Source organism: Panthera leo, chromosome B2 (genome assembly GCF_018350215.1).
Source record: "Panthera leo isolate Ple1 chromosome B2, P.leo_Ple1_pat1.1, whole genome shotgun sequence".
Taxonomy (NCBI): domain Eukaryota; kingdom Metazoa; phylum Chordata; class Mammalia; order Carnivora; family Felidae; genus Panthera; species Panthera leo.
This window is the reverse complement of record NC_056683.1, coordinates 32079823-32105463: the sequence shown is the minus strand read 5'-3', so window position 1 is coordinate 32105463 and position 25641 is coordinate 32079823. Positions and strand designations below refer to the sequence as shown.

General features: G+C 52.7%; 2 protein-coding genes across 2 annotated transcripts in view; both read right to left on the bottom strand.

The window, feature by feature from the left end:
- Positions 1-7161: 7161 nt before the first annotated feature.
- Positions 7162-10042, bottom strand: ZBTB9 (zinc finger and BTB domain containing 9). Its single transcript, XM_042938467.1, has 2 exons — positions 9833-10042; positions 7162-9648 (listed from the first exon to the last, which is right to left on the bottom strand). The coding sequence occupies exon 2, from the start codon at positions 9566-9568 to the stop codon at positions 8147-8149; it is 1422 nt and encodes a 473-aa protein (XP_042794401.1). The 5' UTR covers positions 9569-9648; positions 9833-10042; the 3' UTR covers positions 7162-8146.
- A 2578-nt stretch (positions 10043-12620) lies between these two features.
- Positions 12621-25641, bottom strand: part of SYNGAP1 (synaptic Ras GTPase activating protein 1) — a 30338-nt gene continuing 17317 nt past the window's right edge. Inside the window, 12 exon segments of the mRNA XM_042938466.1 lie at positions 12621-12795; positions 12798-12864; positions 16758-16848; positions 17969-18180; positions 19824-19997; positions 20320-21394; positions 21788-21829; positions 22522-22700; positions 22940-23141; positions 23282-23518; positions 25038-25182; positions 25410-25554. Coding sequence (XP_042794400.1) covers positions 12719-12795; positions 12798-12864; positions 16758-16848; positions 17969-18180; positions 19824-19997; positions 20320-21394; positions 21788-21829; positions 22522-22700; positions 22940-23141; positions 23282-23518; positions 25038-25182; positions 25410-25554 — 2646 coding nt within the window. The 3' untranslated portion in view covers positions 12621-12718.

Sequence of the window (25641 nt, the reverse complement as noted above, 5' to 3'; positions counted from 1 at the left end):
GAGAGAGAGAGAGAGAAATCAGGAGAGGGACAGAGAAAGAGGGAGAGAGAGAGAGAGAGAGAGAGAGAGAGAGAGAGAATTCCAAGCAGGCTCCGTGCTGTCAGCACGGAGCCTGTTGCAGGGCTTGAATTCACAAATCATGAGATCTTGACCTGAGTCAAAATCAAGAGGCAGATGCTCAACTGACTGACCACCTAGGTGCCCCCAAGACATAACATCTTTTAAACTACAGGTTTCCCTCCTTCCCCCTTGTCCCTTTGCAGTTTTTCTTGTGAAAAAAATGGGGTGTTTGTTTCTTAGAATTTCTTGCAGTCTCAGTTTTGCTGACTACATCATTGTGGTGTGGTTTAACATGTTCCCCTGCCCTCTGCATTTTCTGCGAATTTGTAGTTAATATTTTGAGGCTTGATCACATCCACGTTCAATATTTGGGGCCAGACTAATTCATAGGTGGTGGTGGTGGTTTTCCATAAGAGGCACATATGGTCTGGCTGTTTCTTTTTTGTGGTGTTTGCAGTCACTGATGCCCAATGCCTAGATCCATTAGTTCATTCGTGGTTCATTCATTTTTTTTTTAATTGTGGTAAAATTCATATAACATAAAATGGACCATTTAAACCATTTTCTTTTTCTTTTTTTAAGTAGGCTTCACACCCAGCATGGAGCCAAATGTGGGGCTTGAACTCATGACCCTGAGACCAAGGTCTGAGCTGAGATCAAGAGTAAGACACTTAACGGACTGAGCCACCCAGGTGCCCCCAAATCGTTTCCAAGTGTACAGTCAGGAGCAATAAGTATGTTTACAGTGCTGTACAATCACCACCTTCTATCTGCAGAACTTTTTTCCATCTCCCCAAACTGAAACTCAGTATCCATGAAACAGTAACATATACTGCAGCAAAGTCATCAAAGTTGTTGAATCTCGGGTAATGTCAAGCTGCTATATACACTTCCTGCACTCTTAGAAGTTACAACAAACAGCAAGATCTCCATTCCCACACAGATTTGCAGCATATATTATTTCTGAGCTTGAACCACAGTTCCAGCAGTGTTTCTCAAACCTCAATGCAAGTGCAAAGAAAATTTCTATATTTCATTTAATTGTGCAATTGAGGAGTTTCCACCTAATCTTCATTTGGATGTGACTAATCCAAGATGTAATGACATGATAAAAGGCAAGTATCAGGAGAAGAATATAATAGAATTCTATAAATGCCTTTCAGGTGATGAATATGCTCAATTAAAATTACATGCTCTTGGATTAATATCAGTAGTTGGCGGTACTATCTGTGTGAAGACATTTTCAGAGATGAAATATGTAAAATCTCATTACAGATCAGCATTAGCAAATGAACATTTGCAACTGATTCTGATGACAGGGAACACTAACTTTGTACCCCAGTTAAAGCAGTAGACCTGTATTACCAAAAAAAAAAAAAAAAAAAAAAAAATTGTACTCAATTATTATACTTTGAATTTTGTCAGGAAAAAAAACCTGTGGGAATTTGTTTTCTTTAATTTCCATGTACTTATATAATATCCTTCATTTCTTCTTGGCATGCAAAACTTAGTATTTACTATCTGATCCTTTATAGCATAAGTTTGCCAACCCCTGGTCTAGAAGAACATTGGACAAGTACAGCCAGCTGCTTCTAGCCATTCAGATAAAACCCTTGATCCACTCCCAAGTCCTTCTACTCCTGTCTTCCACTCATTAAATGGCCTCTGTAATTCAATTAATCAAGACAAAACTCTAGGGGTCTTCCTTGATTTTTTACTTTCCCACAATCTCTATATTAATCTGTTAGAATGTTCTTGCGTCGGTCCTACTTCCAAATGTAATAATAGCTTTTAATCCATCTACTTCTCTCCATACCTGCTGTTTTTATCCACCTCTTGTCTGTGCTGCTGAAATAGTCTAATTGGTCTCCCTGCTTCCACTCTTGCCCCTAATGATCCAATATGCCCTCCGTAGCTGGAGGAATCTCTTTAAAATGTTAAAAGACCATTGCTCCTCTACTTTCAACTCTTTATTGCCTTCCCATTGCATTTCAAATACAATCCAAATTCCTTAACGTGATCTGAAAGGCTCCATATAACCCAGTCGCAGCCCACCTCTTCAACCACATCTGCAATGGACTGAACGTTTGTGTTCCCCAAAAATTCATGCACTGAAATCCTAACCCCCACCGTGATCGCATTAGAAGGTATGGCTTTTGGGAGGCGATTAGGTCATGAAGGTAGTGCCCTTCTGGAGAACTTCCTTTCTCTTTCCACCACATGAGGACATGGGAAGATGACCATCTATGAACCAGGAAGCAGGTCCTCAGACACTGAGTCTGCTGGCACTTGATCTTGGACTTACCAGCCTACAGAACAGTGAGAAATACATTTCTGTTGCCTATAAGTCACTTAGTCTGTGGTATTATTATAGCAGACCCAACAGACTAAGACATCTCATTCCTCCCCAAGTCCACTGGTTTCCTTGTCACACATACCAACCTCGTTCTCTTTCTTGGCCTTTGCATCTGCTGAACACTGTACTAGAACCATTTCCCCTGCCCTGCTTTGCTTGTCTGGGTCTTTCCTCTCCTTTGGAATACGAGATCAATGTGTACAGTAGGCCTTCCTTTTGTGGCACACTCCCCCTTATTACCGGTTCATTTTCCTTTACGGCACTGGAATGTAATCTTATGAGGGCAAGCACTGTCCATCATGCCTAAAATAGTACCCACATATAATGGGTAATAGTGGATAGTTGGCATATACTTACTGAAAAGGAAATGCCAGGAAAGTTTCATGACAAGGTGAAATAAGAGCTAGTAGAACACGTTGCAGCAGGTCCCACCTGGGCCTCATGGTCAGATTTCTAAAGAAAGTGATGTGTCAGCTGGTATCTGAAGAGAGAGGGAATTAGCCCACTGAAGACTGTTTCCAGGTAGGTAACTATTCTAGGCAGAGAGATGAGCACGAGGAGCAGAAAAAGCAGAGGCCCGGGGGAGACATGAACGGCAAGAGTGCAGTAATTGGGAGATCATTTGGACTCCATCAAAGAGCAGGAGGTTTAAGCTGGACAGCTGGCGAAACAGTACTTTATGCTTTAGCGAGAACACTGTGGCCATAGTGTGTGTGGAGTGAGATGTAGAGAGAAGCAAGACAAGACAACCAGTTAGGAGGTTGCAGTAACAGTAAAAGAATGCATCGATTTGAAATATTCAGGGGATGGCATTGGTAGGACAGATATGGGAGGTGAGACAGGTGCCCAGGAACACTTCCAGGTCTCAGTCTTACGCATTTAAGCGGATGGGGGAGCTTTTACTAAACCCGGAAACAATGGAGCAGCTGACTTGAGCTGGGGTAGAGTATTTTAGGCATGCTGAGCTTGAGAGGTCTATGAAGTACCTACATAGCTGGTTTAAACATCTGCCTCTCAAGGTGATAATCCTGCCCTTCTCATCAGTGCCAGGTACACAGCAGGCCTTGTTGCTGAAGGAAGGAAAGAAGGAAATCTAAGTGGGTCTGGGGGTCAGGAAAACTGGAGATATAAAATTAAGCGTCATCAGTATTTAAGTGGTTTAACTCAGAAAAGTGGATAAAAATCACCCAGGAATATATAAAGGTGGAAGAGGGCGAAGAGAACCCTGAAGAACTCTCACCTTTATGAGAAAGGTAAAAAATAATGTTCACATCTAATCCTTACTGAGTACCGTTAATGTTTCATTTCCCCCTCAGTTGAAAATACTTTCCCTTTATATACGTGACCCTTCCCTGAGAGCACTGATCCTGGTAAAGGTGTGGGGAACTAATGTTCTCACTCATAATAGCAGCTAACATCTATTGAATTTACCGAGTGCAAGGCATTGTTGTAAGCACTTTACATGTATTAATTAATTCTTACAAACCTGCAAGCACGATTAAATGCTAATGAGGAACTCCAGACAGAGAGTGAAGAAAACTGGACAGAGGGGACAATTAAAAGAGCAAGGGCTCTGGGAAGGGGCTAGCCTTGGACAGTAGTAGGGACACCTCTTCCACTACATGGAGGAATGGACAGAGGCAGAGAAGTAGGCTTTTAAGTTTTAAATCTTTAAACACTTAAATCTAAATGCTTAGATCTAAATTCCAAGGCTGCTTGGAGTTTATTTTCCACTTGGTGCAAGGCACATGGTTACAGGGTGTAAGGAAGGTTTGCCTGTGGCTTGGATAGTAAAGACTGGGGTTCTGTCAACTTCCTTTTTGGTGGTTTGCTGTTTTGTTGTAAAAGAAACCAATCACTTCTGCTTGAGGCAGCCTGTCTAGTCTAAGGGGAGGGAAGGGGTTCTGATGAGCCTAGCACCTCCTGGTGGTGGCCACTCAGGATTGGGGCCTGGTGTTGGCTCTGCCAGGCTGGCCACCAGGCTGCTTCTTCATGGCTTCCAGAGTCAAGTCACAGGTGATCGTGCCATTGGAGGCCTGGGGGAGATTCCAAGCATGCTGGGGACTCCAACACTGTTAGCCATGAACTACTTTGGGAGAGGGGACTTCCCAAAGAAGCGTGCCCACCAGGTCGGCCCTGGGGAGACAGGGGTGGTGAGGGATGGCTTCCCCAGTACACTGGGCAATTCCACAGAAGCTGTTACTGGAAGTGGAACCCAGGTGGCGCTGGTAATAGTCGTGGGTGGCCACGAGTGAGCGAGCTGCTGGAGGGATGGTTGCCATGCTGTCACTTGTGGCCTGGTGGAAGCTTCTGTGCAACCCCTTGTAGGCTTGGGCCTGCGATCCCGGGTGCCAGGGACTGAGACCCTAGGCCAGGGAGTCCATTTACATAGGAGACCGAGGAAGGCTGCTCCACGTGCACGGCGAGGGGTCTACATCCAGATCTTTCGTTATGGAACTTGTGTTTTGTGTAATTCCTAATAACTTAAAAACAATAAAACTCTAAGATGGCATTTTAATTTGCTTGCAGTAGTAATAACAAAGTTCTATGGGGATTGAGGAGAGGGAGGAAGCAATTCTGCCTTAAGTTCAGAGGGCAGAGGTGGAAGTTGGGCAGATTCACCATTTCTTGAATACCTATTAACCGCCAGGGGTATCTGACACATTAAGAATCCCAAGATGGGCAACAGGTGAAGATTACCTGGGGTGGGCCTCTGTTCCCCTGGGCTGGCTAGCACCATTCCCCACTCTTATTCCAGTACCTCAATTTCCCCTTGAGGATTGCACATGCCCACTTTGTTGCCTTGATGGAACATATGTTTAGGGTGCTCTGGCCAGAGGGTGGACCTGAGGCTCAGAGTTCTCTTCCGGGAATTTTTATCTTGAGATAAGTAACACAAGAAATAAGGACTAGATTGGGGTGCCCTGGTGACTCAGTTAGTTGAGCATCTGACTTCAGGTCATGATCTCACGGCTGGTGGGTTCGAGCCCCAGGTCGGGCTCTGTGCTGACATCTCAGAGCATGGAGCCTGCTTTGGATTCTGTCTCCCTCTCTCTGCCCCTCCCCCGCTCTCTTTCTCTCCTTCGAAGATATTAAAAAATAAAAGATAAAAGAATTCTTGGATCATCCCAAAACATACGACCTACAAAGATCCCCCAGGAATTCCTGCTCCCTGAACGCCCAGGGCTTATCCTTATCCAGGTCTTATCCTTCCAAAGGCTGGTCCTTGAGCCCTTCCTTCCATTCCAGGAGCCACCCCACATACTTCCAGATTCCTGTTTTAATAAGGTTAGTCAGAGCCAGCTTCCCTTGCTTGCAACCAAAGGATCCTGCTCAATAGATACACAGGTGTGCCTCATTTTATTGCGCTCCACTTTATTGCACTTTGTGGATACTGCACAAACTAAAGGTTTTTTTTACAAACTTGAGGTCTGTAGCAATTCTGTTGAAAGCCTGCAATTAAACGTCTGGAGCAAGTCTATCGGCACCATTTTTCCAACAGTATTTGCTCGCTTTGGGTCTCTGCATCACATTTTGGTAAATCTTGCAATATTTAAACTTTTTCATTATTAATATATTCGTTATGGTGGTCTGTAATCAGCAATTACCACTTATTGAAAGCTCAGATGATCATTAGCATTTTTTAGCAATAAAGTATTTTTTTAAAGGTATGTACATTTTTTTAGACCTAGTGCTACTGCACACTTAACAGGTTACCATAAAAACATAACTGTTATATGCACTGAGAAGCCAAAAATTTCATCTGACTTGCTCCGTTGCAGTGGTCTGGAACCGAACGTGTGATATCGCTGAGGTATGTCTGTAGTCACCTACAGAATGTGTGCCAAAAGAATGGCAGGTGGGTGGGATTGTAATTGATCCAAGATTGGTAGCCCTCTCCCTGACCCCCTTCCCAATGTATTCACAGTCCTTACCATGGGGATGGTACCATGGCGTGGCTCTTTGGAGGGGCTGACAGATCACAGCTCGAATTCACCTTCTCAGCCATAAAGTCACATTTTTCAGCCTCTTCTGGGTGCCATACCCAGTAAGATTTTAAGGAACATGCCTTGGGGAAAGCTATCAATCCTGGCCCTACTGTTCTAACTTCAATTCACTTTCACCATTTCAACATCATTGCAGCCACCCACACCGTCACTATACTCTGGTACAGAGTGATCTTTGTGAAACCTCTGCTCATCTACAAGAGGTCTTCTCTCAGCTTCCTTTATGCCACTACAGTAGCCTGCACTGCCCCCTTTGATGGACGTGTCATACTACATTGTCATTATTTGTCTAGCTTTGGTGGTAGCTGTGAACTTTTGGAGGTCAGGGTATCAGGGTCTAGCACAGTGCTATGCACTAAATGTAGAATAAACCAAACAACCAAATGTTATCGATGATACAAAAAGTCAGGGGAGAGTACAGGTAAAGATCATGTGAACCAACACCTTCAAAAGTAAGAAGACAGGGAACCAGTTAGGAGATATATATCACCTTACAAAAACCAAAAATGACCAGTTCATACTCTGAAAGATAAGGGAACTTACTAGAGATCATTCAGTGGCAGGTCAAGGCCTAGAACCTGGCCCACTGAGGTCCGGGACAATGATCTCTGCACCAGTGTGAAACCATCCCATTCTTCCCCCATCAACATAGCCCTGCTGCATAAGGAACACATTCAAGTTTTTGCAACTCTGTTTTCATGCTGTCTCTCCCAATAAATTACTCAATCCAGTCCATTGTCAGCTTACATTTCAGGGCAAAGTTTATTTGAAGAAATTAAGTAACTGTGAAAATCTCCCCATTCCAATATCTACTCTTCTCTCTTCTCTCTCTCAAGGGGCTATCGTGTGAGTGGGATGGAAAGGAAGAGTGTGTGGTCCTACTGTGCAGTTACTCTCCAGCCTTCTGTATGCGCTGTCTCAGCCTCTGACAACAGACACTTGTTCAAAACAGTGGTGCTACCCTGAGAGCATTTTAGGTCGGTGGCCACCTCCTGAGTTCACTGGTCACATTCCAATCACTGTGATCAATATATGGGTGATCAGTGGTGGACACAGGTAAACAAGAGGCACAGACTGTTGAGGGAATACCCTCTGTTAAAAAGAGGGTTCTAGGAATGACACCTGGAATGCTCAAGTTTGTTAAAGTGCTCAACTACCACATTAAAAATAGAAGTGTTGGGAAGGTGAGAGAGCAAGTTATGATCTGAGGAGCTTCTGGAAAGATCTAACAAAAGAAAGCACATAAAAAGAACTCTACCTAAATCATTTCAGCAATGACAAGGGCGAAAACACAGAGCTTATTAGTTTTGGAATCACTAGACCTTAGAATCAAACATCCCTACGTGGAGACCAGCTCCTTTAACTCCTCGTGGAGACTAAATGCAACATTTAATCGTCACGTCTTTTTGCTCTCTTTTCTCAGCAAACTCTTAATCTGAAATCTGGTTTACTGTATAAAAGGTCTATTATGGGCAAGTGATCAAATTATGTATGCCCTATACACCACCTTCTGATGGGGTGGTTAGCAAACCTCGAGATGAGAAAACTGAATTCCCAAATCTGACAGGTCGACGCCCACACTTAAGAACAAGATGTCCAGGATATATCTATTCTCTTGGCATGATTTCAAGATCCGAGAGTGGGGTGCAATGGTGGTGAGGGGAAAGTGTCCATCAGCAGCAGTGGCTCTCCTGCACTAGAAATTAGCGCATGGCCTCAGCAGTCAGTTGTAAGTCCAGTGAGCAGTGGCCCAGCCCTGGCCCTTGCACAGGTCCCGATGGCGAAGGAAACAGGCATGGACTCGGAACCGACGGCCGCAATGGGGGCAGGCATGCAGGGCTCCAGCGTGGGTCTTCATGTGCTCCGTCAGATGGTGCTTCAGCTTGAAGCGCTTATTGCAGACGCCACAGCCAAAGGGCCGAAGGCTGAAGGTCAGCATGATGTGACGGTCACGCTTTGGCTTCACTGCAAACCGCTTCCCACACAAGCAACCGAAGCGTTTTCCATCTGCGGGGGGTGTACCTCCTAACTTCACAGGCCCATGCACAGCCTGTCCTGCCCCCCCAGGTCCCCCACCCCCTGAGAGGATTTCATTCCCATGAAGATCCACTGGTTTCCAGGATGGACCTCCTCCTCCTCCTCCATATGTCGCCCCTGCTCCCGAGGGCAGCAAGAACCCTAGCTCTCCATTCCCTTCAGCGTCCCCTCCAGGAAACACTTTGGTCTCCTCCTTTGCTCCTCCAGATTGAGTTCCACCTGTTGATATCTCTTCTTTAGGCTCAGAGGGCTCCTGCTTAATGTAGAAGACTTTGGGGGGCAGTGCAGTATGAGGGGCAGGAGGCTCGAGGGGTGCACTCTCGCCCTCTGGAACCCTGCGGGGCGTAGTGGATACGGGCAGTGAGTGAGATCCATGAGGGCAGGGAAAGCTCCCTGATACTCTCGGGGGCTGAGGAGTCTGGGAGGGTGCTGTTGACGCCTGGTCCTCCTCCTCCTCTTCCTCTTCTTCCTCCTCCTCCTCCTCCTCTTCCTCAACTTGAATCTGTAACACATCGCCCAGTTCGCTCCCCTCCCCTAAAACGGGGCTCTCGGTAGAAGTGGAAGACTGCACTGGGGTCTGGAAAGGGGAAGAGCGAATGCACCAGCCTCCTGGAGAGGATGTGGTGGAAGGAAGTGTGTGGTAAGAGGTCGCCCCCCGGGCTGAAATTCCACCACCTGAGTTTTCTAGTTCTCTAAGAATCTCTGAGCACTGATCTACTACTTGCCACATCTGGAGGCCACTGGCCACGAGGAGGTGGGCAGGGAGAGCATCCAGTGGCAGACGGAGGCGCCCGGAATAAATGAGCTGGAGCAGCCCCTCGAAGGCATCGGCTTCAATGACGCTGGGCAGAGTGAGACGTGGCGCATCCCCCAGAAGAAGTTTGTCATGGAAGTAAGGAGAGGCAGCAGCCAACACTGCTTTGTGAGCCCTAAGTTCCCGGCCCTGCACCAAGAGGGACACATCACAGAACTTGCCCTCTAGCCTGTGGCGGTTCAGGGCTTCCAGCAGCAGGGAGCTATGCTGCGGGAACTCGATCTGGATCGTCCGCGGGGCTGGGTTGCAGATCGGGGAGGGGGGGACGGGAGGCAAAGGCGTCGAGGTATCCATATGGCCTCCTCAGAAAGAGATCCCAGAGGATCGAATACGGGAGATGAGGGGCTGGGGGCGGAGCCCACGCGGGACGAAGGCTGTGGAGGAAAGAGACGGGGGTCACAGAAGCTCTGGGTAAGGGGAACCACGTCTCCTCACCAGCACTCGCCTCCCCAACCCAACATGTGGAAACTTTGCAGTCAGTGGCGATTTCCGCAGATCAATCCCGCGCACTCCCCCACCAAGGAAATAAGAACTAAACAACCACAGCAAAAGACCAACCGGGGTTTAACTTCCAGGGCCTGTGAAGGAGGATGAGGAGGTCCTTCCAGCCACGCGCCTGACCTCGCCGGCCCCCGACGGCTCCTGCCCTCCGCTCCGCTCCTTCTCACGGTGCCCTGAGAGCCCGGCTCCCGGGAAGCCGCGGCCACCGGGAGACCTTGAGTGACGGCCGAGAGGCCCTTCCCGCCGCCACGCCCCCGCCGGTACACACGCGGCTATGGACCAGAGCGCCTTTGCGGCCACCTCGCCGTCCCAGGCCGGAAGCCACCGCCTTCCCGCCGGACGCCAACGCCGGGTGGTGGGCGGTGTCAGGGCCTCAGCCAATCGGAGGGCAGTGGCCTAAAAGCCTCGTGTTGATTGGTTGCGCGGGCGAGAAGGCGGGGCTAGCAGGAGGTCGCTGGCCCCTACGCGGCTGCGGATGGGGTGGCCTCTACGGGGGGAGGACCGCAAGCCAGACCTCCGGAGAGCATAGCTCGGAAGGAGGGGGGGAGACTCAAAAGTCGTAGGGTGATTAAATGTAGCGCCCGTCCCCCGGTAGGTGCTGAGAAGGCGAGTTTAATTCGGTACCTACTGTGCGGGCCACGTACTGTCCACACATCTCCTTGTATCCTCCCCCAGCCCTGGAAGATAGATGTCGCGATCCTCAGTTTTCTTGGGGGAAACCGAGGCTGCCAAGTGACGGGTCTGGGATTGGAACTCACATTTGCTGAGGCACCAAGTTCTTTCCTCCATTCCATACGGTAGCATTTTAACCAGCAATTAAATAAACCTTATTTCTAGGTGATCACTAAACGTGTGTGTGTGTAACATAACTTGGAATTTATCAGATACTGTTCCTGTTCCTTGGCCTCTTTACTCCTTCGGGTTAAGTGGAGCAGTGCGGAGGAGAGACCTAGATTGGGTAAGCTTGGCCAGTGCAAACCCCCTGCTCAAAAACACAGTAGTCTCATCGCTGGGTGGGAGAGAGATTCTGGGGAATACGGTGGCATCATGCAGAGATATAGTTTCTTCCAGCAGGTCACCTTCCTATGAAAAAGCAGATCCCGTCACTTGCTGGTCTGTCTGGAAGTCCCAGCTTAGGAAAATCAGTACAGCGATAAAAGAACAATCTCCGTTTATTAAACATGATTTTTCTGTTTCACCACACACTCCAGAAAAAAAGGAAATGGGGCTGGGAGTGGAGAAAAAGGGATAGTGGTGAAGGACAGAGAGGCTGGGAGTGGGGTGGGACAGGGTGGGGAGGGAGAACGAGAAAACAAAATAAAACAAGTAGGAAGAGCATCTCCCTACCCTTAGGGTGGTGGAGGGGGAGGGACGCGTGGGGGGGGAGGGGGCCAGGAAGCTCTGTACAGAGGGGTTGCCCCCAGCCCACACACACACACCCCCGATATGTACAGTACAAACCCCAGATAATTACAACAGCCAAAGAGAAGAGGAAAGAGGATCCAGGGGTAGGGTCTGAGGTTGGGAAAGCAAGGAGAGGGCACAGGGATAAAATTTCACATATTTACAACTTTTATATAAGTATAAATTTGGCCCCGGCTGGGTGTATGTGTGTAGGGGGATGGGACTGAAGGGGAACTGTCCATACAAAAGAAAGAAGGGTGAAGTCTGGAAAGAGTCTCAATACCAAACGCAAGAAGGGATGAGGGGGCAAGGCTGGGTAGGGGACAGCAGTCAGGGAAGAGGGGGTGCCAAGGAGGGGCTTCTCCCCTCCCATGACCTACCCACCCTAAACCCCATCCATCCTACCTCCCCTATCCCGCCAGAGAGCTATGTACAGAGAAACACCGAAAAATTGTGGAGCTGGCGGGAGGGAGGGAGGTGGAGGGAGATTGGGGAGGGGGGAGGATGAGAGGGAAGCCCAGCCCTGTCCTACCTCCCCCAGGGGGGGGACAGAGTCATGGAAGGGGGCCCCCAACACCCCTCCTCCAACACAGGTCCCCCCACCCTGGGGGAGAGAGACATGGCTTTTCCTAGAGTAAGTTCCCCCCTCCCCCTGGGAGTAGAGACCAAGAAGAGAGAGGGGGAGGGACAAGGGGGGCTGTGTGTGTCAGGGTAGGGCAGATCAACTAGTCTGTCCTCCCTAACATACACACCCTCCTAGACCCTAACCCCTCACCCTAACCTCAATTCCACCCCACCCAACACACTGGGGGAGGGGGGGGCATAAGCCCCCTCACCCCGCTCTGGGACCAGCCAAGAGCAGATCAGGTGTGGGAGGAAGGGGAGATGACTCCCATTCCCCCCTTGCCGCCCCCTCCCTGCCCCGGTGGCCCCTCCACCCCATCTGGGTTCTGGGTGGGGAGGGAGTAAATTTAAGAGTAGTAGGAGGAGAAGGAGTTTGTGCGTGCTGAGCCCCCCCAGACGCTCCTGAGAAATCAAGGGGTAATAGGGCCCCCTCACCTGGGGTCCCCTCCCCATAACAAGGGGGACAGGGGAGGCCAAAATGGGGCGGTGGAGGGGAGTTAGATTGTCAGCTCTGGTTACTGCTAAAAAATCACCCTGAAGTTGAAAGTTTGGAGGTGCCACACCCCCAGGGTGGGGGCGAGGGTCTGTCCCCCAGTGCTCAGGGGAACGATGAGGCAGAGGATGGGGATAGCACCCCGGAGTGAAGGGGTCTGTGTGGGGTAGGTGGTGTCCTGGGGCAAGGGTCCCTGGGGGTCACAGGGGGCAGCACCCCAACAGGAAGGAAAAGGGGACAGCTAAGGGTCCCCACTCTCCCCCCTGGAAATGGTGCGGTGGGGGTGGGGGATTGATGCCCCCCAAGGAGGCATTCGGGGAGGCAATCCCGCTGTCCCTCGGCGATATCCAGTCCTGGTGGTGGGTGCTGTTCCAGGGTGGGGTGCATGGGGAAGGAGAAGAAGGTCTGTGATGCTGGGTGGGCTAGTGGTCTGCGGTGTTTCGGAACTCGCCGTTCTCGGTGATCTGCAGCCGGGGTGGGGGGGGCGGTGCTGGGGGGCCAGGCCGTTCCAAGGTGGGGCCAGCGTCACACGCGGGTTTGTTGGACCCAAGGGGGGAAGCTGCCTCTCCTGCAAGACACCAAAGAGGAGAGCGCGGACTTATTGAGACGCTTCGCGGGGGCCTGGGTGTCAGCCCCCTTAACCGTAGCCTCCCCCATAGCCAGCCCATTCCATAAATCATGTCCTCCCACCTTCCCCCAAGACAACCCCCCACCCCCGTCCTCCTATTGTGTTTCTCACCTGCAGTAGAAGTTACATCTTCTGGGATCAGGGAGAAGGGAATCTCACCCCAGACTCCTAATGGGCCTTCCAACCCAGGGAGTCATACCGGGAAACCAGTCAAAAGAAACAAGTTCCTACCTCACCCCCAACCTAAACCCTTGCATCTTCCCCCTACCCAGCCTCCCTCCTCCTCTTGGAACCCCCTCCCAGCCCACCCCCAATCCGAGGTAGGAACTTTGTATTGAGGGAACAAGGGGAGGCAGTACAGCAAAACCTCATTAATCCAGACCCCCATGGATTTGGAATTTTTTCATAATATGAACAAAAACTGGGCTTGAGTTTTCCTTTATCTATGAAGAAAGGGCGTGCTAAGCACATTAATAGTGGAAACGTGTCTGTAGGAGGGTACGAGCAAACAGACTTCTGAATCCTATCTATTCATTAACGCATGCTCCCTGAGGGCCTGGAGTGGAAAAGCCTTGTTCACCGAGTTCTACTTACTGTACGTATTTTGAAGACATGCATTTCATTAAATGTTAGACACTGTTACTCAGTTTTGTCACTTATTCAGAGTGGCCATCTTCCCAATATAACACTCCAAATTAGAGAGGTTTAACTGTACTGGGCTGGGGTGGGGGGGGGGGGATTCAGGGAAGTCATGTGGGATGGTAAAAACATCGTGGGAGGGCTGCCTCTCTCTCGTGCTAAGGGCAGAAATGACTGGGAGCTTCTGCAGAGGCACAGCATGCCACAATCTCCGCATCCCCAGGAAGCAGAACTGCTTCATTCCTTTCCGCCCCCAGGATCCTTTCAATCCCTCTGCCTGGGATCCCAGTTAGAGAGTGAGGGGTATCAGACCCTCCTCCCACCCCTGGTCCTATTCTATCACCTCCTCCTGCTCCTGGACCAGCTCCTGGCTTCTGGCTCCTGCCCTCAGCTCTGGCTGCTGTTCCTCTGCTAGGAGAGAAGAAAGCCACCTGTTCTATACTTCTGGTTGCTCATTTGGCTTTTTAAAATACAGGCACAGAATTAGTTTTTAAGTCAATGGCTAAATTGCAGAGGGACCAATACCTAACTAAGAGTGATTTAGAAAGTGTCCAGGGGTGCCTGGGTGGCTCTCAGCTGGTTAAGCATTTGCCTCTTGATCTCGGCTCAGATCATGATCTCACAGTCTGTGAGACTGAGACCCATGTCAGACTCTGCGCTGACAGTGCAGAGCCTGCTTGGGATTCTCTTTTCCTCTCTCTCTGCCCCTCCATCCTGCTCATTATGCATGTGCGCTCTCTCTCTCTCTCTCTCTCTCAAAATAAATAAATATTACACTTAAAAAAATGTTTAAAAAAAAAAAAAACGCATCCAAATTATTTCCTGGGCCACAGGGCATTTAGGCCTAGCAGCCTGGTTCTGCGTAACTGTATCTCTATAGGATACAAAACATTCCCAGTAGAGGCTCCCAGATTGGCTCTCCTTTTCAAATCAAAGACCTCACCTCTCAGAAGGTCACCAAACCCTCAGCCTTAAGCAAAGCTCCCCTCTTAGCTTGCTGAGCATCTTGCACACTTTCCCCAAGTCAGCAAGAGAGGAAATTACGTATGGTAGGGGATCCTGAGTGTGGCAGGAGAGCAGGGAAGGGAACCTCAGATTCCCTTCCCTCTGCCTGTCTGCTGGCAACAGAACACAGGCATGCCCCCTACACCCCCATGGACCCAAATTTAGAAAGTAGATAAATTAGGGCGCCATTATTCATTTTACAAAAGAATTCGCGGCAGGAGTCCTGTAAGTGGTGAGGTCCCCTGGTGACTCGTAGCATCTGTTTGCAGATCACTAACTACTTTGACGGAGAGGTTGGGCAGGCAGAGAGTTAAAATTACAGTGTGAGGAGCCACTGCCCACTGCAGGTCAATCCCGCAGAAAAGAAAGCACCCCAGAAATGGTATCAGTGGCTGACAGGTTCCCATTTACTGAGTTTTAGGTAGGACCATGTGTCCGGCAAGGCCACTGGGTGGCGGGAGATGGGGGGTGAGCTCCGATAAGGACGGATAGGTTGTTTAACATGCTGTTCCCGGCATCTCTGCCGGGAAATCCACATGGCTACTGAGCCCATGATCTTATCTAGGAAGACGGCTCACCCCACTTCCAACTCCCACGCCACATGGGCCCGTCTGCATCCTAACATCTGTCAGGGCTCCTTTTTTGTTTCTCCTTGTTCCACTCACCCTGCCTAGTACCCTGACATCCTGAACAGCATTCTTTTCAGCCCCCCCAAAAGTCTTCCTGAGTCAGTTGCCCATTCCTAACTCTCACCCATTGGGGCCCAACAGGAGCTACAGATCTCTTCTACTCAGATATAAGGGAGGAGGAAGAGAAACGGTGAGGGGTAGAAGGAGGGATGGAGAACGGAGGTTAGGGAAGGAAGGGGAAACCCCCACCTACCTGCTGCAGTCAGCACAGCCCCTCTAGCCAGGGTCCCCCAACCCATCATCACCACCACCCCTTAACAAAGCCCACCCCCAAAATCCCAACTCCCAAGGACACTCTGGTGAAATGGGGGGTGACAGACATACACCGGAGAGGCAGAGGGAGAGGACCGAGAGGAGGTTGGGCGGTGGGTTTTGTAGGAGAGATCTGGGGATGTGCCAGGCCTGTCCAGGGCAAAATGCTTGGTGTTGGCGGGGTGTCACTGAGCATTTCTGGGAGCAGCAGGGAGTGCTCTCTTTGGGCAGTGCCTTGGGAGCCGGGTCTGTGCAGGAGGTGTCAGGAGGGTAGGGTCTGTGGAGGTTCTCGGGTGTGGAGGGCAGCAGTGAGGGTGGGGAGAGGCTCCAGAGAGTTGGAGGGGAGCGGGCTTCACGACCAACCTGCAGTGGTCCGGAGTCACCTCCCCCTGTGTCCTCCGCCCGTGGTCAAAGCGGAACCAGGAGAATTACCTGATGAGGAGCTGCAGGGGGAGAGAGTGGGGTCACGGGGTCAGGAGCCTTGGCGGTGGTGGTAGGGAAGCCTGGCGGTCAGAGCAGAGGAAGGAGGAGCATGGGTGGGAAAGTGAGCAGAACTGGGGTGAGCAAGGGGTAAGGGTGCAGGAGAGAGGTCCTACAAGCTGGCTGAGGAGAGAGGGAGGGCGGCAGGGAGCTGGAGGGCTAGACAGGTGTGAGGACCAGAGGGAGGGATTTTCATACTGAGGGAAGGAGAGCTTTCAAGGTGAGAGGGGCCTTCAAGAGCTGAAGAGTCAGAAGAGGAAGCTATTAGGGAGTTGCCCAGGAGACAGGAAAATTGGGGAGCCAAGAGAACAGAGGTGATGGGGACCATTCAGAGCCTGGGAACTGGAACTCACCCTGCCCTGTGCTCTAGTCTAGTCAACTGCAGCCTCTAGCGCTTCTGGCCCAAGATGAGCTCAGAGGAAGCTGAACTCCCGACGTGAACAGGTGCAGGCACAGACAGGGCAGGGGTGCCAGGAACTGGGTGGGGTGGGGTCTGGGGGCAGAGAGACTGAGGTTCTGGTGGAGATTCCGAGACCCAGAGAGGAGCGGGAGAGACAGGGTAGGAAGGCACAGGGGTGGGGCTGACACTGCCAGGAGTGACAAAGGCACAGACGATGGGATGAAGATGGGGTCACCGGGGAGCACAAACAGAGGACAGTGGGAGACAGATGGTGATGGGGCCGGGTGGCTGGTGCAGTGAGTGCACGAAGGACAGTGGGATGGATGGGGATGGGACACGGAGAAGATAAATGACATTGTAATTTCCACCTGAGCGTCGAGCAGCCTCTTCTTGGGTTCGGGCAGCGGCTCAGGCATGGCGGGGTGGTCCCGGCGCAGCTCCTCCTCCACCAGCATCAGCCTGAAGGGACGGGCTTCAGTGGGGTTAGTGGCGGGCACGGGCTTGGAGCCTGCCGGTGGAACTCCTGATCCTGGGGAACCCCTGCAGCTCTCTGGAAAAGCCTGGGAGTCCTTCTCCTCTGCCCTCGAATCCTTCCGTCGTTATGACCCAAAAGACACCCTGCAGTAACCTTCCTCTCAAGGACTCTCCCGTGCTAAGGACAGCTTTCTGGGCCTCGAAGACCTCCGCCACGTGGACACCCCCGGCACTCCGTCCTCCCACTCAGGATGGTGCCCTCCCACTGCCCCTCTGTAGCTGAGCTTCTGCATTTCCCATTCCATGTCCCCGAACCCAGGCCATCTCCAGTACAGCCCCTGGGACACCCCTAGCCCAAGAGCGGTGTTGACAATCATCATTCCCCGCATCTCCCTGCCTTTGATGAAGGCTCTCAAGGTGATTTCTCGCCAAGGATATCAATTAGAGAAGGGTTTGAAAACAAGTTTCAAGTCAGGCCTTTCTCCTTCTAATCAATCTTACTCAAAAATACATTCAGAGTGAACCAAAGTGGGATTGGCCCTGATTTGAGTGGGGCGTAGGGTCCCAGGACAGCTAACCACCTTGCCAGGATACCTTCTTTGGAGGCCAGGGCTTGGCAGAGCAGTGCAAGTGTGCACACACTCCACTCAAAGGAGGGTCATTCGCTTTCCAACAGAGCACCTTTTCAAGGCTGGAGAGAAAGGGTTTACCGAGGATGGGGATAGCCAGGGGCTGCTCTGGCTGGGGCTCTCTGCCTCACTTTGGGGAGAACATCACAGGCTAGGTTGAGAATAACCAGTGGGAGGCTGCAGCCTAGGCTGGGGCCAGACACAGAGTAATGGACGGTAACAAGCACATTTTCCAAGGGCTTCAAAGGTCAGTCTCTCAGGAGAGAGATCAGGGTTTGGGAGAGGAACACTTGTGCACTAAGCAAGAGGTTTCTCCCCATCGGGTGACCGGTGAATGGGTGGCAATCTCTGGGAGTGGGGTGGTGGGCTTTCCTCATGGGACCCTGAGTTTGGGGCTTGAGGCTAAAAGGGGGAGCTCACTGGCTCTCTTCAGCCTCAGGTTCTCCCTTGCTACCCCTCCCCAGGCCGCCCCTCACCTGCCAATGATGCTCTTGATCTGCGAATCCTTCTCCACCTGCTGCTGCCTTAGCCTCTTCTCGCTCTGCTCCAGTCTGGCCTGATACTGCATCAAGATTTTGCTGGTCTGCTCTTCCTGGGACAGCAGCCTCCGCTCATACTCTTCTAGCTTCCGGTTGGACATGTGCAGCCGCTCCTTCAGTGAGTGGATCTCCTCCTCATACTCCTTCACCTGCCCGCCGGGCACACGACCCCGCACTGTGAGGGGTGCCTCACCCTGACCCCACCACCCAGTCTCCGTCCTTGCCTACCAAGCAGCCACTGCATGGTGAGGGACATCCCAGCTGGCTTCTCCAGACCCTTCCCTGCCTGCTCATCATACCAGACACAGTAGCTTCTGAGAAGGCCCTTCCATGGAGCCAAGGCTCCTTTAAAATGGACCAAGGTCATATGCTCCCACACCGAGAAGCACAGACCCACCATCACATGTAAATCTGGACACGTGAGGACCCACACAGACTCACGGACACACCTTGAAGGACTGTGCACAGAAATTAAACATTAAGGTGACTCTTCAACCCAACCAGGGCACATTAGGGAGACCCAGGAAGAAAAGACATCAGATAAGAAGAGGCGATGTGGGGTCAGGGGTCTGGGCTTCAAACAAGTCGAGGATGAGAATCTAGGAATGCCTCTCTGTTGATAATGATCCTGGAATTCTGGGGCTGGAAGGGCACAGAAGAGTCATTTTTATCTGCCCTGTAGACTCTAGAGCCTAGAGCTGTGCTATCTGATACAGTAGCCACTCGCCACATGTGGCTATTTAAAATTTTAAAAAAATTAAAAATTCACTTCCTTGGTTGCATCAGCCATGTGTGGCCAGTGGCTACCACGCTGGACGGTGCAAATCACAGGACACTTCCCATTACTGCAGAAAGTTCTACTGGACGGTACTAGTCTAGAGCCTTCATCAACAAAAATATCTCACCCAAGCCATAGAACAGAAAAAATGATTTGGGAGAGTATTTTCTCATTCTCCAGAGAGAATACATACATAACCAATCCCATTCTAGATGCAAAGCAGAGATGTTATATATTACCTAAGTTGGCTACCTTGATGCATCAGAGCTTAACTCTCTCATGGAACTTGCTACACCGAGTCCACCTAGATCAGTCCCGACATTTTCTTATGCTCAAAGACCACATGCCCCAAGAAACCTCTCTCTGCTCCACCCAGGTTGGAGTCAGACATTCTTTACAATAACCTAATCTTACAGCTACCCTCTTCTTCAGAGCCCTTGGAGCAACAGCTTCCCCAAGGAACTTTCTGCTAAATCATCTGTGTGTGCCCCTGAGCTCTTGCTGTCTTTTGCTCTGGGCATCACCAAGCTGAGAGCCCAGATGGTTTTTCCACACACAGGCCAAGTCATACCACTTTCCAACACCGACCCTCTGTCACCCTACGCCTACAGGACAATGACTGGGTAAGCTGGACATCATTTGTAGTATAACTGTAACTGCTGTGCCCCCTGCCCAATTTATCAGCTCACACTGCTGGCAAAGCCACTTCCCCTTTCCCGAGTAGTCACAAGAGCCAGGGCTTATGTTCCCCCTGGGGAAGAACACAGAAATAAACCTTAATATAGAATCTTTCTCCCCAGACAGTCTATGACACGCCACAAAATAAAGCTGGAAGTTGGCCTTCCGATAGACTGACTGTCGACAGCCTCCCCTGATACACTGAAGGCTTCTCAAGGAAGGGGATCAGGTCTTTGTCTCTTCTTTCTACCGTAATTACTTGACCCTGGGTGCGTCCCTGGGAGGCATCTAGAGGCTTCCCCTGTGGGTAACGGGAAGGTGAGGGGCCCGGCGTACCCTGTCCAGCCGGCTCTCATCCATCGACTTAGAGTACTCCTTGAGCTTGTACTCTTCTCGCTCGATGTGGGCACTCTCGATGTCAGCTGACAGGTGAGGCATGTTGGAGACCCAGGCTACCGTTCGCTCGGAGGCTGGCATTGTGGGATTCAGCGTGGATGGCGCCTGAGAATGCTGGGATGGGGCAAGGTGGGGGTGAATAGAAAGGAAAGGTGGGAGAAGGCAGGGTGCATTTAGAAGGAGACAGCGCTGCCAAAGGAGATGACCGTCCCAACCTTGTTCCCCTGCTCTAGTGTTGATCTCCTTGAATCCACAGTGCCTAGAACAGGATGTAGCGCATAGCAGGGACTCTACATACACTTGTTTAATGAATGAAAAGGGGTGAGAAAATTGTACCTTCAGACCACAGACTCTATTCTGCCCCCACTTCCCCACCCCATTTCCTTCTTCCCTCCCTGGCCCTCACCCACTTGGCCTTCCTCCCACCCTCACGTACCTGCTTGGTGATGGAGGGCTTGAGCCCCCCACCCCCTCCGCCACCGCTGCCCCCGCTGCCCCCAATGCTGCCCTCTTTGCTGAGGCTTTGTTGCCGCGGACGGGCAGGGCCGTAACTCGGCTCCGGTGACTGCAACAGATTCCCACTGGATGGCCGGGGTTTCTGGGCAGCGCTGACCGTCAACTGCTGAGACTTGCCCCTCTGCAATGGAGGCGGCTGGCCCCCGCCACCCCCACCACTGCCCCCACCACCGCTCCCACCTCCGGGCCCTGAGGGGGCGGGCCTCTGGGGACCAATAGTGATCTGGGGAGGGGACAGCATGTGCTGCAGGTTGTCCTGGAGTGAGAGCTGCCGACGGGTGAAGTCGGTGCCAGAGGGTCCAAACTCATCACTGTAGCTGTGGCTGTGAAGGATGGAAGCGGCGGGGGGCTTGGGGACCCCTGAGGAGAGGTCCTCGCTCTTGCTATAGCCATGGAATGGGGCAAAGGTGTCCCCGGGGGGCTCTCCACCTCGGTGGTGGTGATGGTGGTGATGGTGGTGATGGGAGGAGGGAGGGGCATGGCCACCACCCCCTCCGTGGCCCCCTGGGGGGCCTGGCCCATCAGCAGCCATGTGGAAGAGAGGGTTCTGAAAGGAGAGGGGGATACGCAGTTGCTGGGCAGGGACACCGTCCGTGGTGACACCCATCTGGCTGAGGCGCATGCCAGCCGCTGTAATGGACGAGCCACTCCCCTGGGAGAGGCGTCCAGCGGGCGCAGGCCGCAGCCCTAAGGCCGCTGTCAGGGAAGCCTGGCTCGAGTGCAGCAGGTCCCCAACGGCCGCCAGGTTGGACACACTGCTGCTGTTGAGACGGCCGCCGGGCCCGTCGCCCTGCAAATCCAGCATGGAGACACTCTTGTTGACACTCAGCATCTTCTGCTCTGGCTCTGTGATGTCCGAGCTGCTCGTGCAGTATGCCGGCGAGGAACGGGCCAGTGGTGGACGGCTTACATAGAACAGGTCTTTCCCCCCACCAGGGGGCGGTGGGGGTGGCTTCTCCTTGGTTGGGGAAGGGAGGCGAGCCATGTCCATAGAGCTGCGGGAAGGGAAAGGGGCGTACAAGCAGGAGGTAAGGCCAACACCACCGGCAACTGAGCCTGCTGTGGTCTGGCACAGGCCTGGGGGTGAGAAGTGGGACCCACAGGGAAGGGAGGAGAGCTGGAGGTGGCAGCTCTGCAGAGGGCAGGTAGGGAGGGGATACATGGGAAAAAGGAAAGGAAAAGGCCTTTCCTTTCCAGGGAGGAAGTGAGGCCTAGAGGAGGGGAGATGGGGGCACCAAGATGGGGGATGAGGGGCAGGTCCCAGCAGATATGGAGGAGATGAGGGTGCATGGAGGAGAAGAGGGGAGGAGGAAGGTGAAGGCCACTGGAGTGGGAGCGGGGAGCAGACAGGAGAGGAGAGGAGGGTGGGGGAGGGGAGAGCCCCTCACCTGTTGAGGCCTCGAGCCATGAAGGACTGAAGGTCGATGGAGCTGGAGAGAGATGGGAAGAGGGGCAAGCACAGACAGAGAGAAGGAGAGAAGTGGGCAGAAGGCGTGGACGCATGGAAGGAGAGGCGGGAATGGTGGAATGGGTATGGCATCATGGAGGGAGACCGGGGCGGAGGAATAAGCAGGGCAGTCATCAGAATGAATAGCAGCCGAGGCCGCCACATCGGAGTGGATGCCAGGGCTCGGGAGGCCCTGCTAGGGTCCACATGTTACTTCTCTGGGGCTGGATCGTGGCTGAGGTCTGCAGGCTTCTGGCAGGGGGCTGGGGAAGTGCTTATTTACCAACCAGCGCAGAGACAACTGAACGTTTTGACACGACATGGCTGATCTAACTTGTGTGGCTGAACCTCAGCTCTGGGACAGGCATGGGCAGGCAGAGGGACAAGGCAAATCAGAGCTTGTGGCAGGACCCCCCCCCCCCCCAGGCTTCCAGCAAGCTGGAGCTGGAGGAGCCTCCACACTCTTCCTGGGGCTCTGAGATTCCTGCTCACTCTGGCCTTAAAGGGGCTCTCAGCCTAACCATGGACTATACCTGTCTCCTTACCATTTTCTGTGAGAGCCTGCCTCTTTTTCCTTTTAAGCCCTAGAGAGATGCACAGGGGCCCAGTGGAGTGTGTCCGGAACAGAAAAGTAGGGGCTCCTAGGGCACCGGTGTGGGGGTCCCAGGTGCTCACCTGTTGAGGTCCCGCATCATGTAGCCCTGCATCTCGGCCGATGGGCCTCGCAGCACCACAGGCTGAGGCCGGGGCCGCTCACTCTGACGGCTTGGCTGCCTTTGGATGTTGGGGTTCCTCAGAGCTGTGCTGATGTCATTGAGGAGCCGGGGCAGTGGGCCCAGCTTCAGAAGGGCTTCCTGGAAGGGTGAGGCTGTTACCTGGGGGCTAAGTGCCCAGCTCTAAGAGGACCTCAGAGGGTGCAGATGGAAGGTGTCTGAGCTGGGGGGGGGGGGGGGGGGGGGAGGGGGGCAGGCGGGGGGTGCTAGAGACACATCTGGGGACAGTAAGGAGAGAAAAATCTGTGCAGGGGGTGGTCTCTCAGGCCACAGGAGTCTCTGGAGACATCTGGGGATGTGGCAGAGGGGCATCTGCTGACCTTACTGAGCTGGGGCAGCACCTCCCAGAGCAGGGCATGCAGTGTGGAGAGCTCTCGGCCCAAGTCGATGTAACCCTCAAAGCTACTGCTGTTGGTCAGCGTGTCCAGGTTGGAGATCTCATACAGGAACTGCTGCATGGAACCCCACTCCAGCTCCAGAAACTCATTCATGAATCCCAGAAAGTCCTCCTTTGAGGTAAACCTGGCCAAGGCATCCAGAAGGCAGGGGTCACACACACACAGAAGACCTCACACCCACCCGTCTCAGGGTCTCTGGGGACTCGGGAGGCCCTTCGTACCCACCCCCAGCCCCACCCTACCCCTGCCTGAGGCTTCTCTCACTTGGAAAAGTTGGCCAGGTTCTGGATGACCTTGGCAATGAGGGTTAGGGTTCGTGAGGTCTGCTCATCTGGGTACTCCTGCATGAGCCCAAAGAGACTGGGCGACATAATGGCTGGGCAGAGGAAGCGCAAGAAGAGCGAGGCGCTGATCAGCCTGTCAGCGATGTCCTCCCGGCCCCGCTCTGCGCAGCGCAGCCGCCAAGATGCAAACACCTCCTTCAGCTCCCTCGGGAACACGCTGAGGGGAAGGGGTGGGGAGACAGAGAGAAAGAGAAAGAAAGAGAGAGACCGGGACTGAGCCCCAGAGACCCTCAGCTTCCAGGGAACATGCTGAGGGGGGTGGTAGGAGGTGAGGGTGTGGAAACAGAGTGGGGGAGAGACAGGGAGGGAGGGGCTGCAGGAGGAAGACGGGAGGCTGCTGGAAGAAGAGGGCTATGGCAGAGGGAACAGACAGATCAGGGAAAGAGAAATGGAGGGGGAGAGAAGGTGAGGGGAGAGAGACATGCGGGAGAGAGACGGAGGGTGTATGAGAGAGACAAGGAGAGGAGTAGAAGAAAAACAGACACCAGGGAGAGACAGAGATGGGAGAGAGATGGAGGGTCACTTGAGGTACAGGGAGCTCGGACCCCCCAACTCTTCTGGATTCCAGGGAAATGGGGATGGAGGTGCCCCTGCGTGACCCCCATTGCCCGCAATGGCTCAGCTCACTCCCCACCTCCCCGTCCCACTTCAGTGTCCCACTGACACCTTAACCCCCCCCCCCCACCTTGTGTAGTGTAAAGCAGAGCTCACCATCGCCCCCACACCTCCAACTGGCTCCTCCTCCTGACTTCCCCAGTTCTGTCAATGAGACCACAGGTCTCAAACACCAGCCCCGTGGCCTCTTGAGTCATCCTTGACTCCCCACAGACAAGCTCCCTTCTTTGCAATCAGCTGAAGGCTCCGGCTGATCCTTTCCTCAGTGAGTCCTTCACAGCGGCCCCTCTTTCCCTTTCCTGCCACCGTCCCGATCCACTGACAATCACCTCCAACTAGCCTGGACTCCGCTCTCCCTACCCCACTCACTCCCTGCACCCCATGCCACTTAAGGATTAATCTTCTCAATCATGATACTTCTTGGCACTAGCACCACTAATGGCATCCGTGACCTACCAATGAACTCAAACTCTTAGCCTGGCAGCTGAGGACTTCCAGATTCTAACTCCAACTCCCATGTCCAGACCTCTTCTCCTTCCACTCTCCATTAGGAGCCATGTGCTCCATTAAACCTGGCCTAACTGCTGGCCTCCGAAAGCTCCCGGGCCCTCACCTTCATGCATGTGCCCCTCCCATGGCATTCTCCCAGAATGTCTTCTTTGCCCATCAAATCCACACATCAGAACCTAACCCGGTCTTCAAAGCCCAGCCCCGGGCGAGGTGGGGGGGGGGGGGTAGAGGGGCGGGGGTACCTCCTTCACGAAGCCTTCCCAGCTTATCTCAATCAAACCTCCACTTTCTCTGGCCTTATGTTGCCTGGGGGGAGGGAACCTTCCTTGGCACTTAACACACAGTACAACTGTTCCGTAGCTTTCTGTGTATCTAACCTGTCCCTCTAAGGGCAGGGGCCAGGCCTCAATCTTCTGTCTGCCTGCCTTACAGCCCCAAGCACGCCGCTTCGCCCATAACCAGTATTCAGTCCTCTTTGCGGATGGACAGATGGATGAACAGATGAACACACGACCCCAGCCCCGGCCCCCACCCAGCGTTCCCAGTCTCACCAGTGGGAGTTGACCACCTTGCACAGGGCCAACTCACAGCACATCCGCAGGTTGGCCTGGTGCTCTGCCAGGCTGGACGCCGTGCACTTGATAGGGTCCACTTCGCAGTTCTCCTCCGACTCATACAGAGCACGGATGAATTCCCCTGGGGTGGGGGCACAACAGAGGGTGGTCATACTTGCCAAGGGCAGGGATGGGGGCTGCCTGGGTTGGGGAATCTCGGAATCCCATGGTTGGAGGCTGGAGTCCGGGGACTCGAGGCTTGGAAGCATTCAAGCTGAGGAAGGGTGACTTGGGGTCTGGGGTAGCCAGGTTTAGGGTTGCGAGGCACGTGTGGCAGGTTTGGGAAGAAGACCTGAGACTAGGTCGTACCGATGGCATCCTTGAGGTATTTCTGACCAATCAGTCTCATGTACTCTTCTATGGCTTTAGTGGCGAGCGTGTTCTCGCGGAATATGAGGTGCTCCCGTTCCATGAACCGGTCTACCTCGGACATGGCCATGTCTGAAAGGAAGTCCTGAGGCCCGGGAAAATCCAAGGGTCAGCCTCCATACAACCCAAGCTCATTCTGAAGACATTAGTGCCCTATCCTTACTATCCCCCT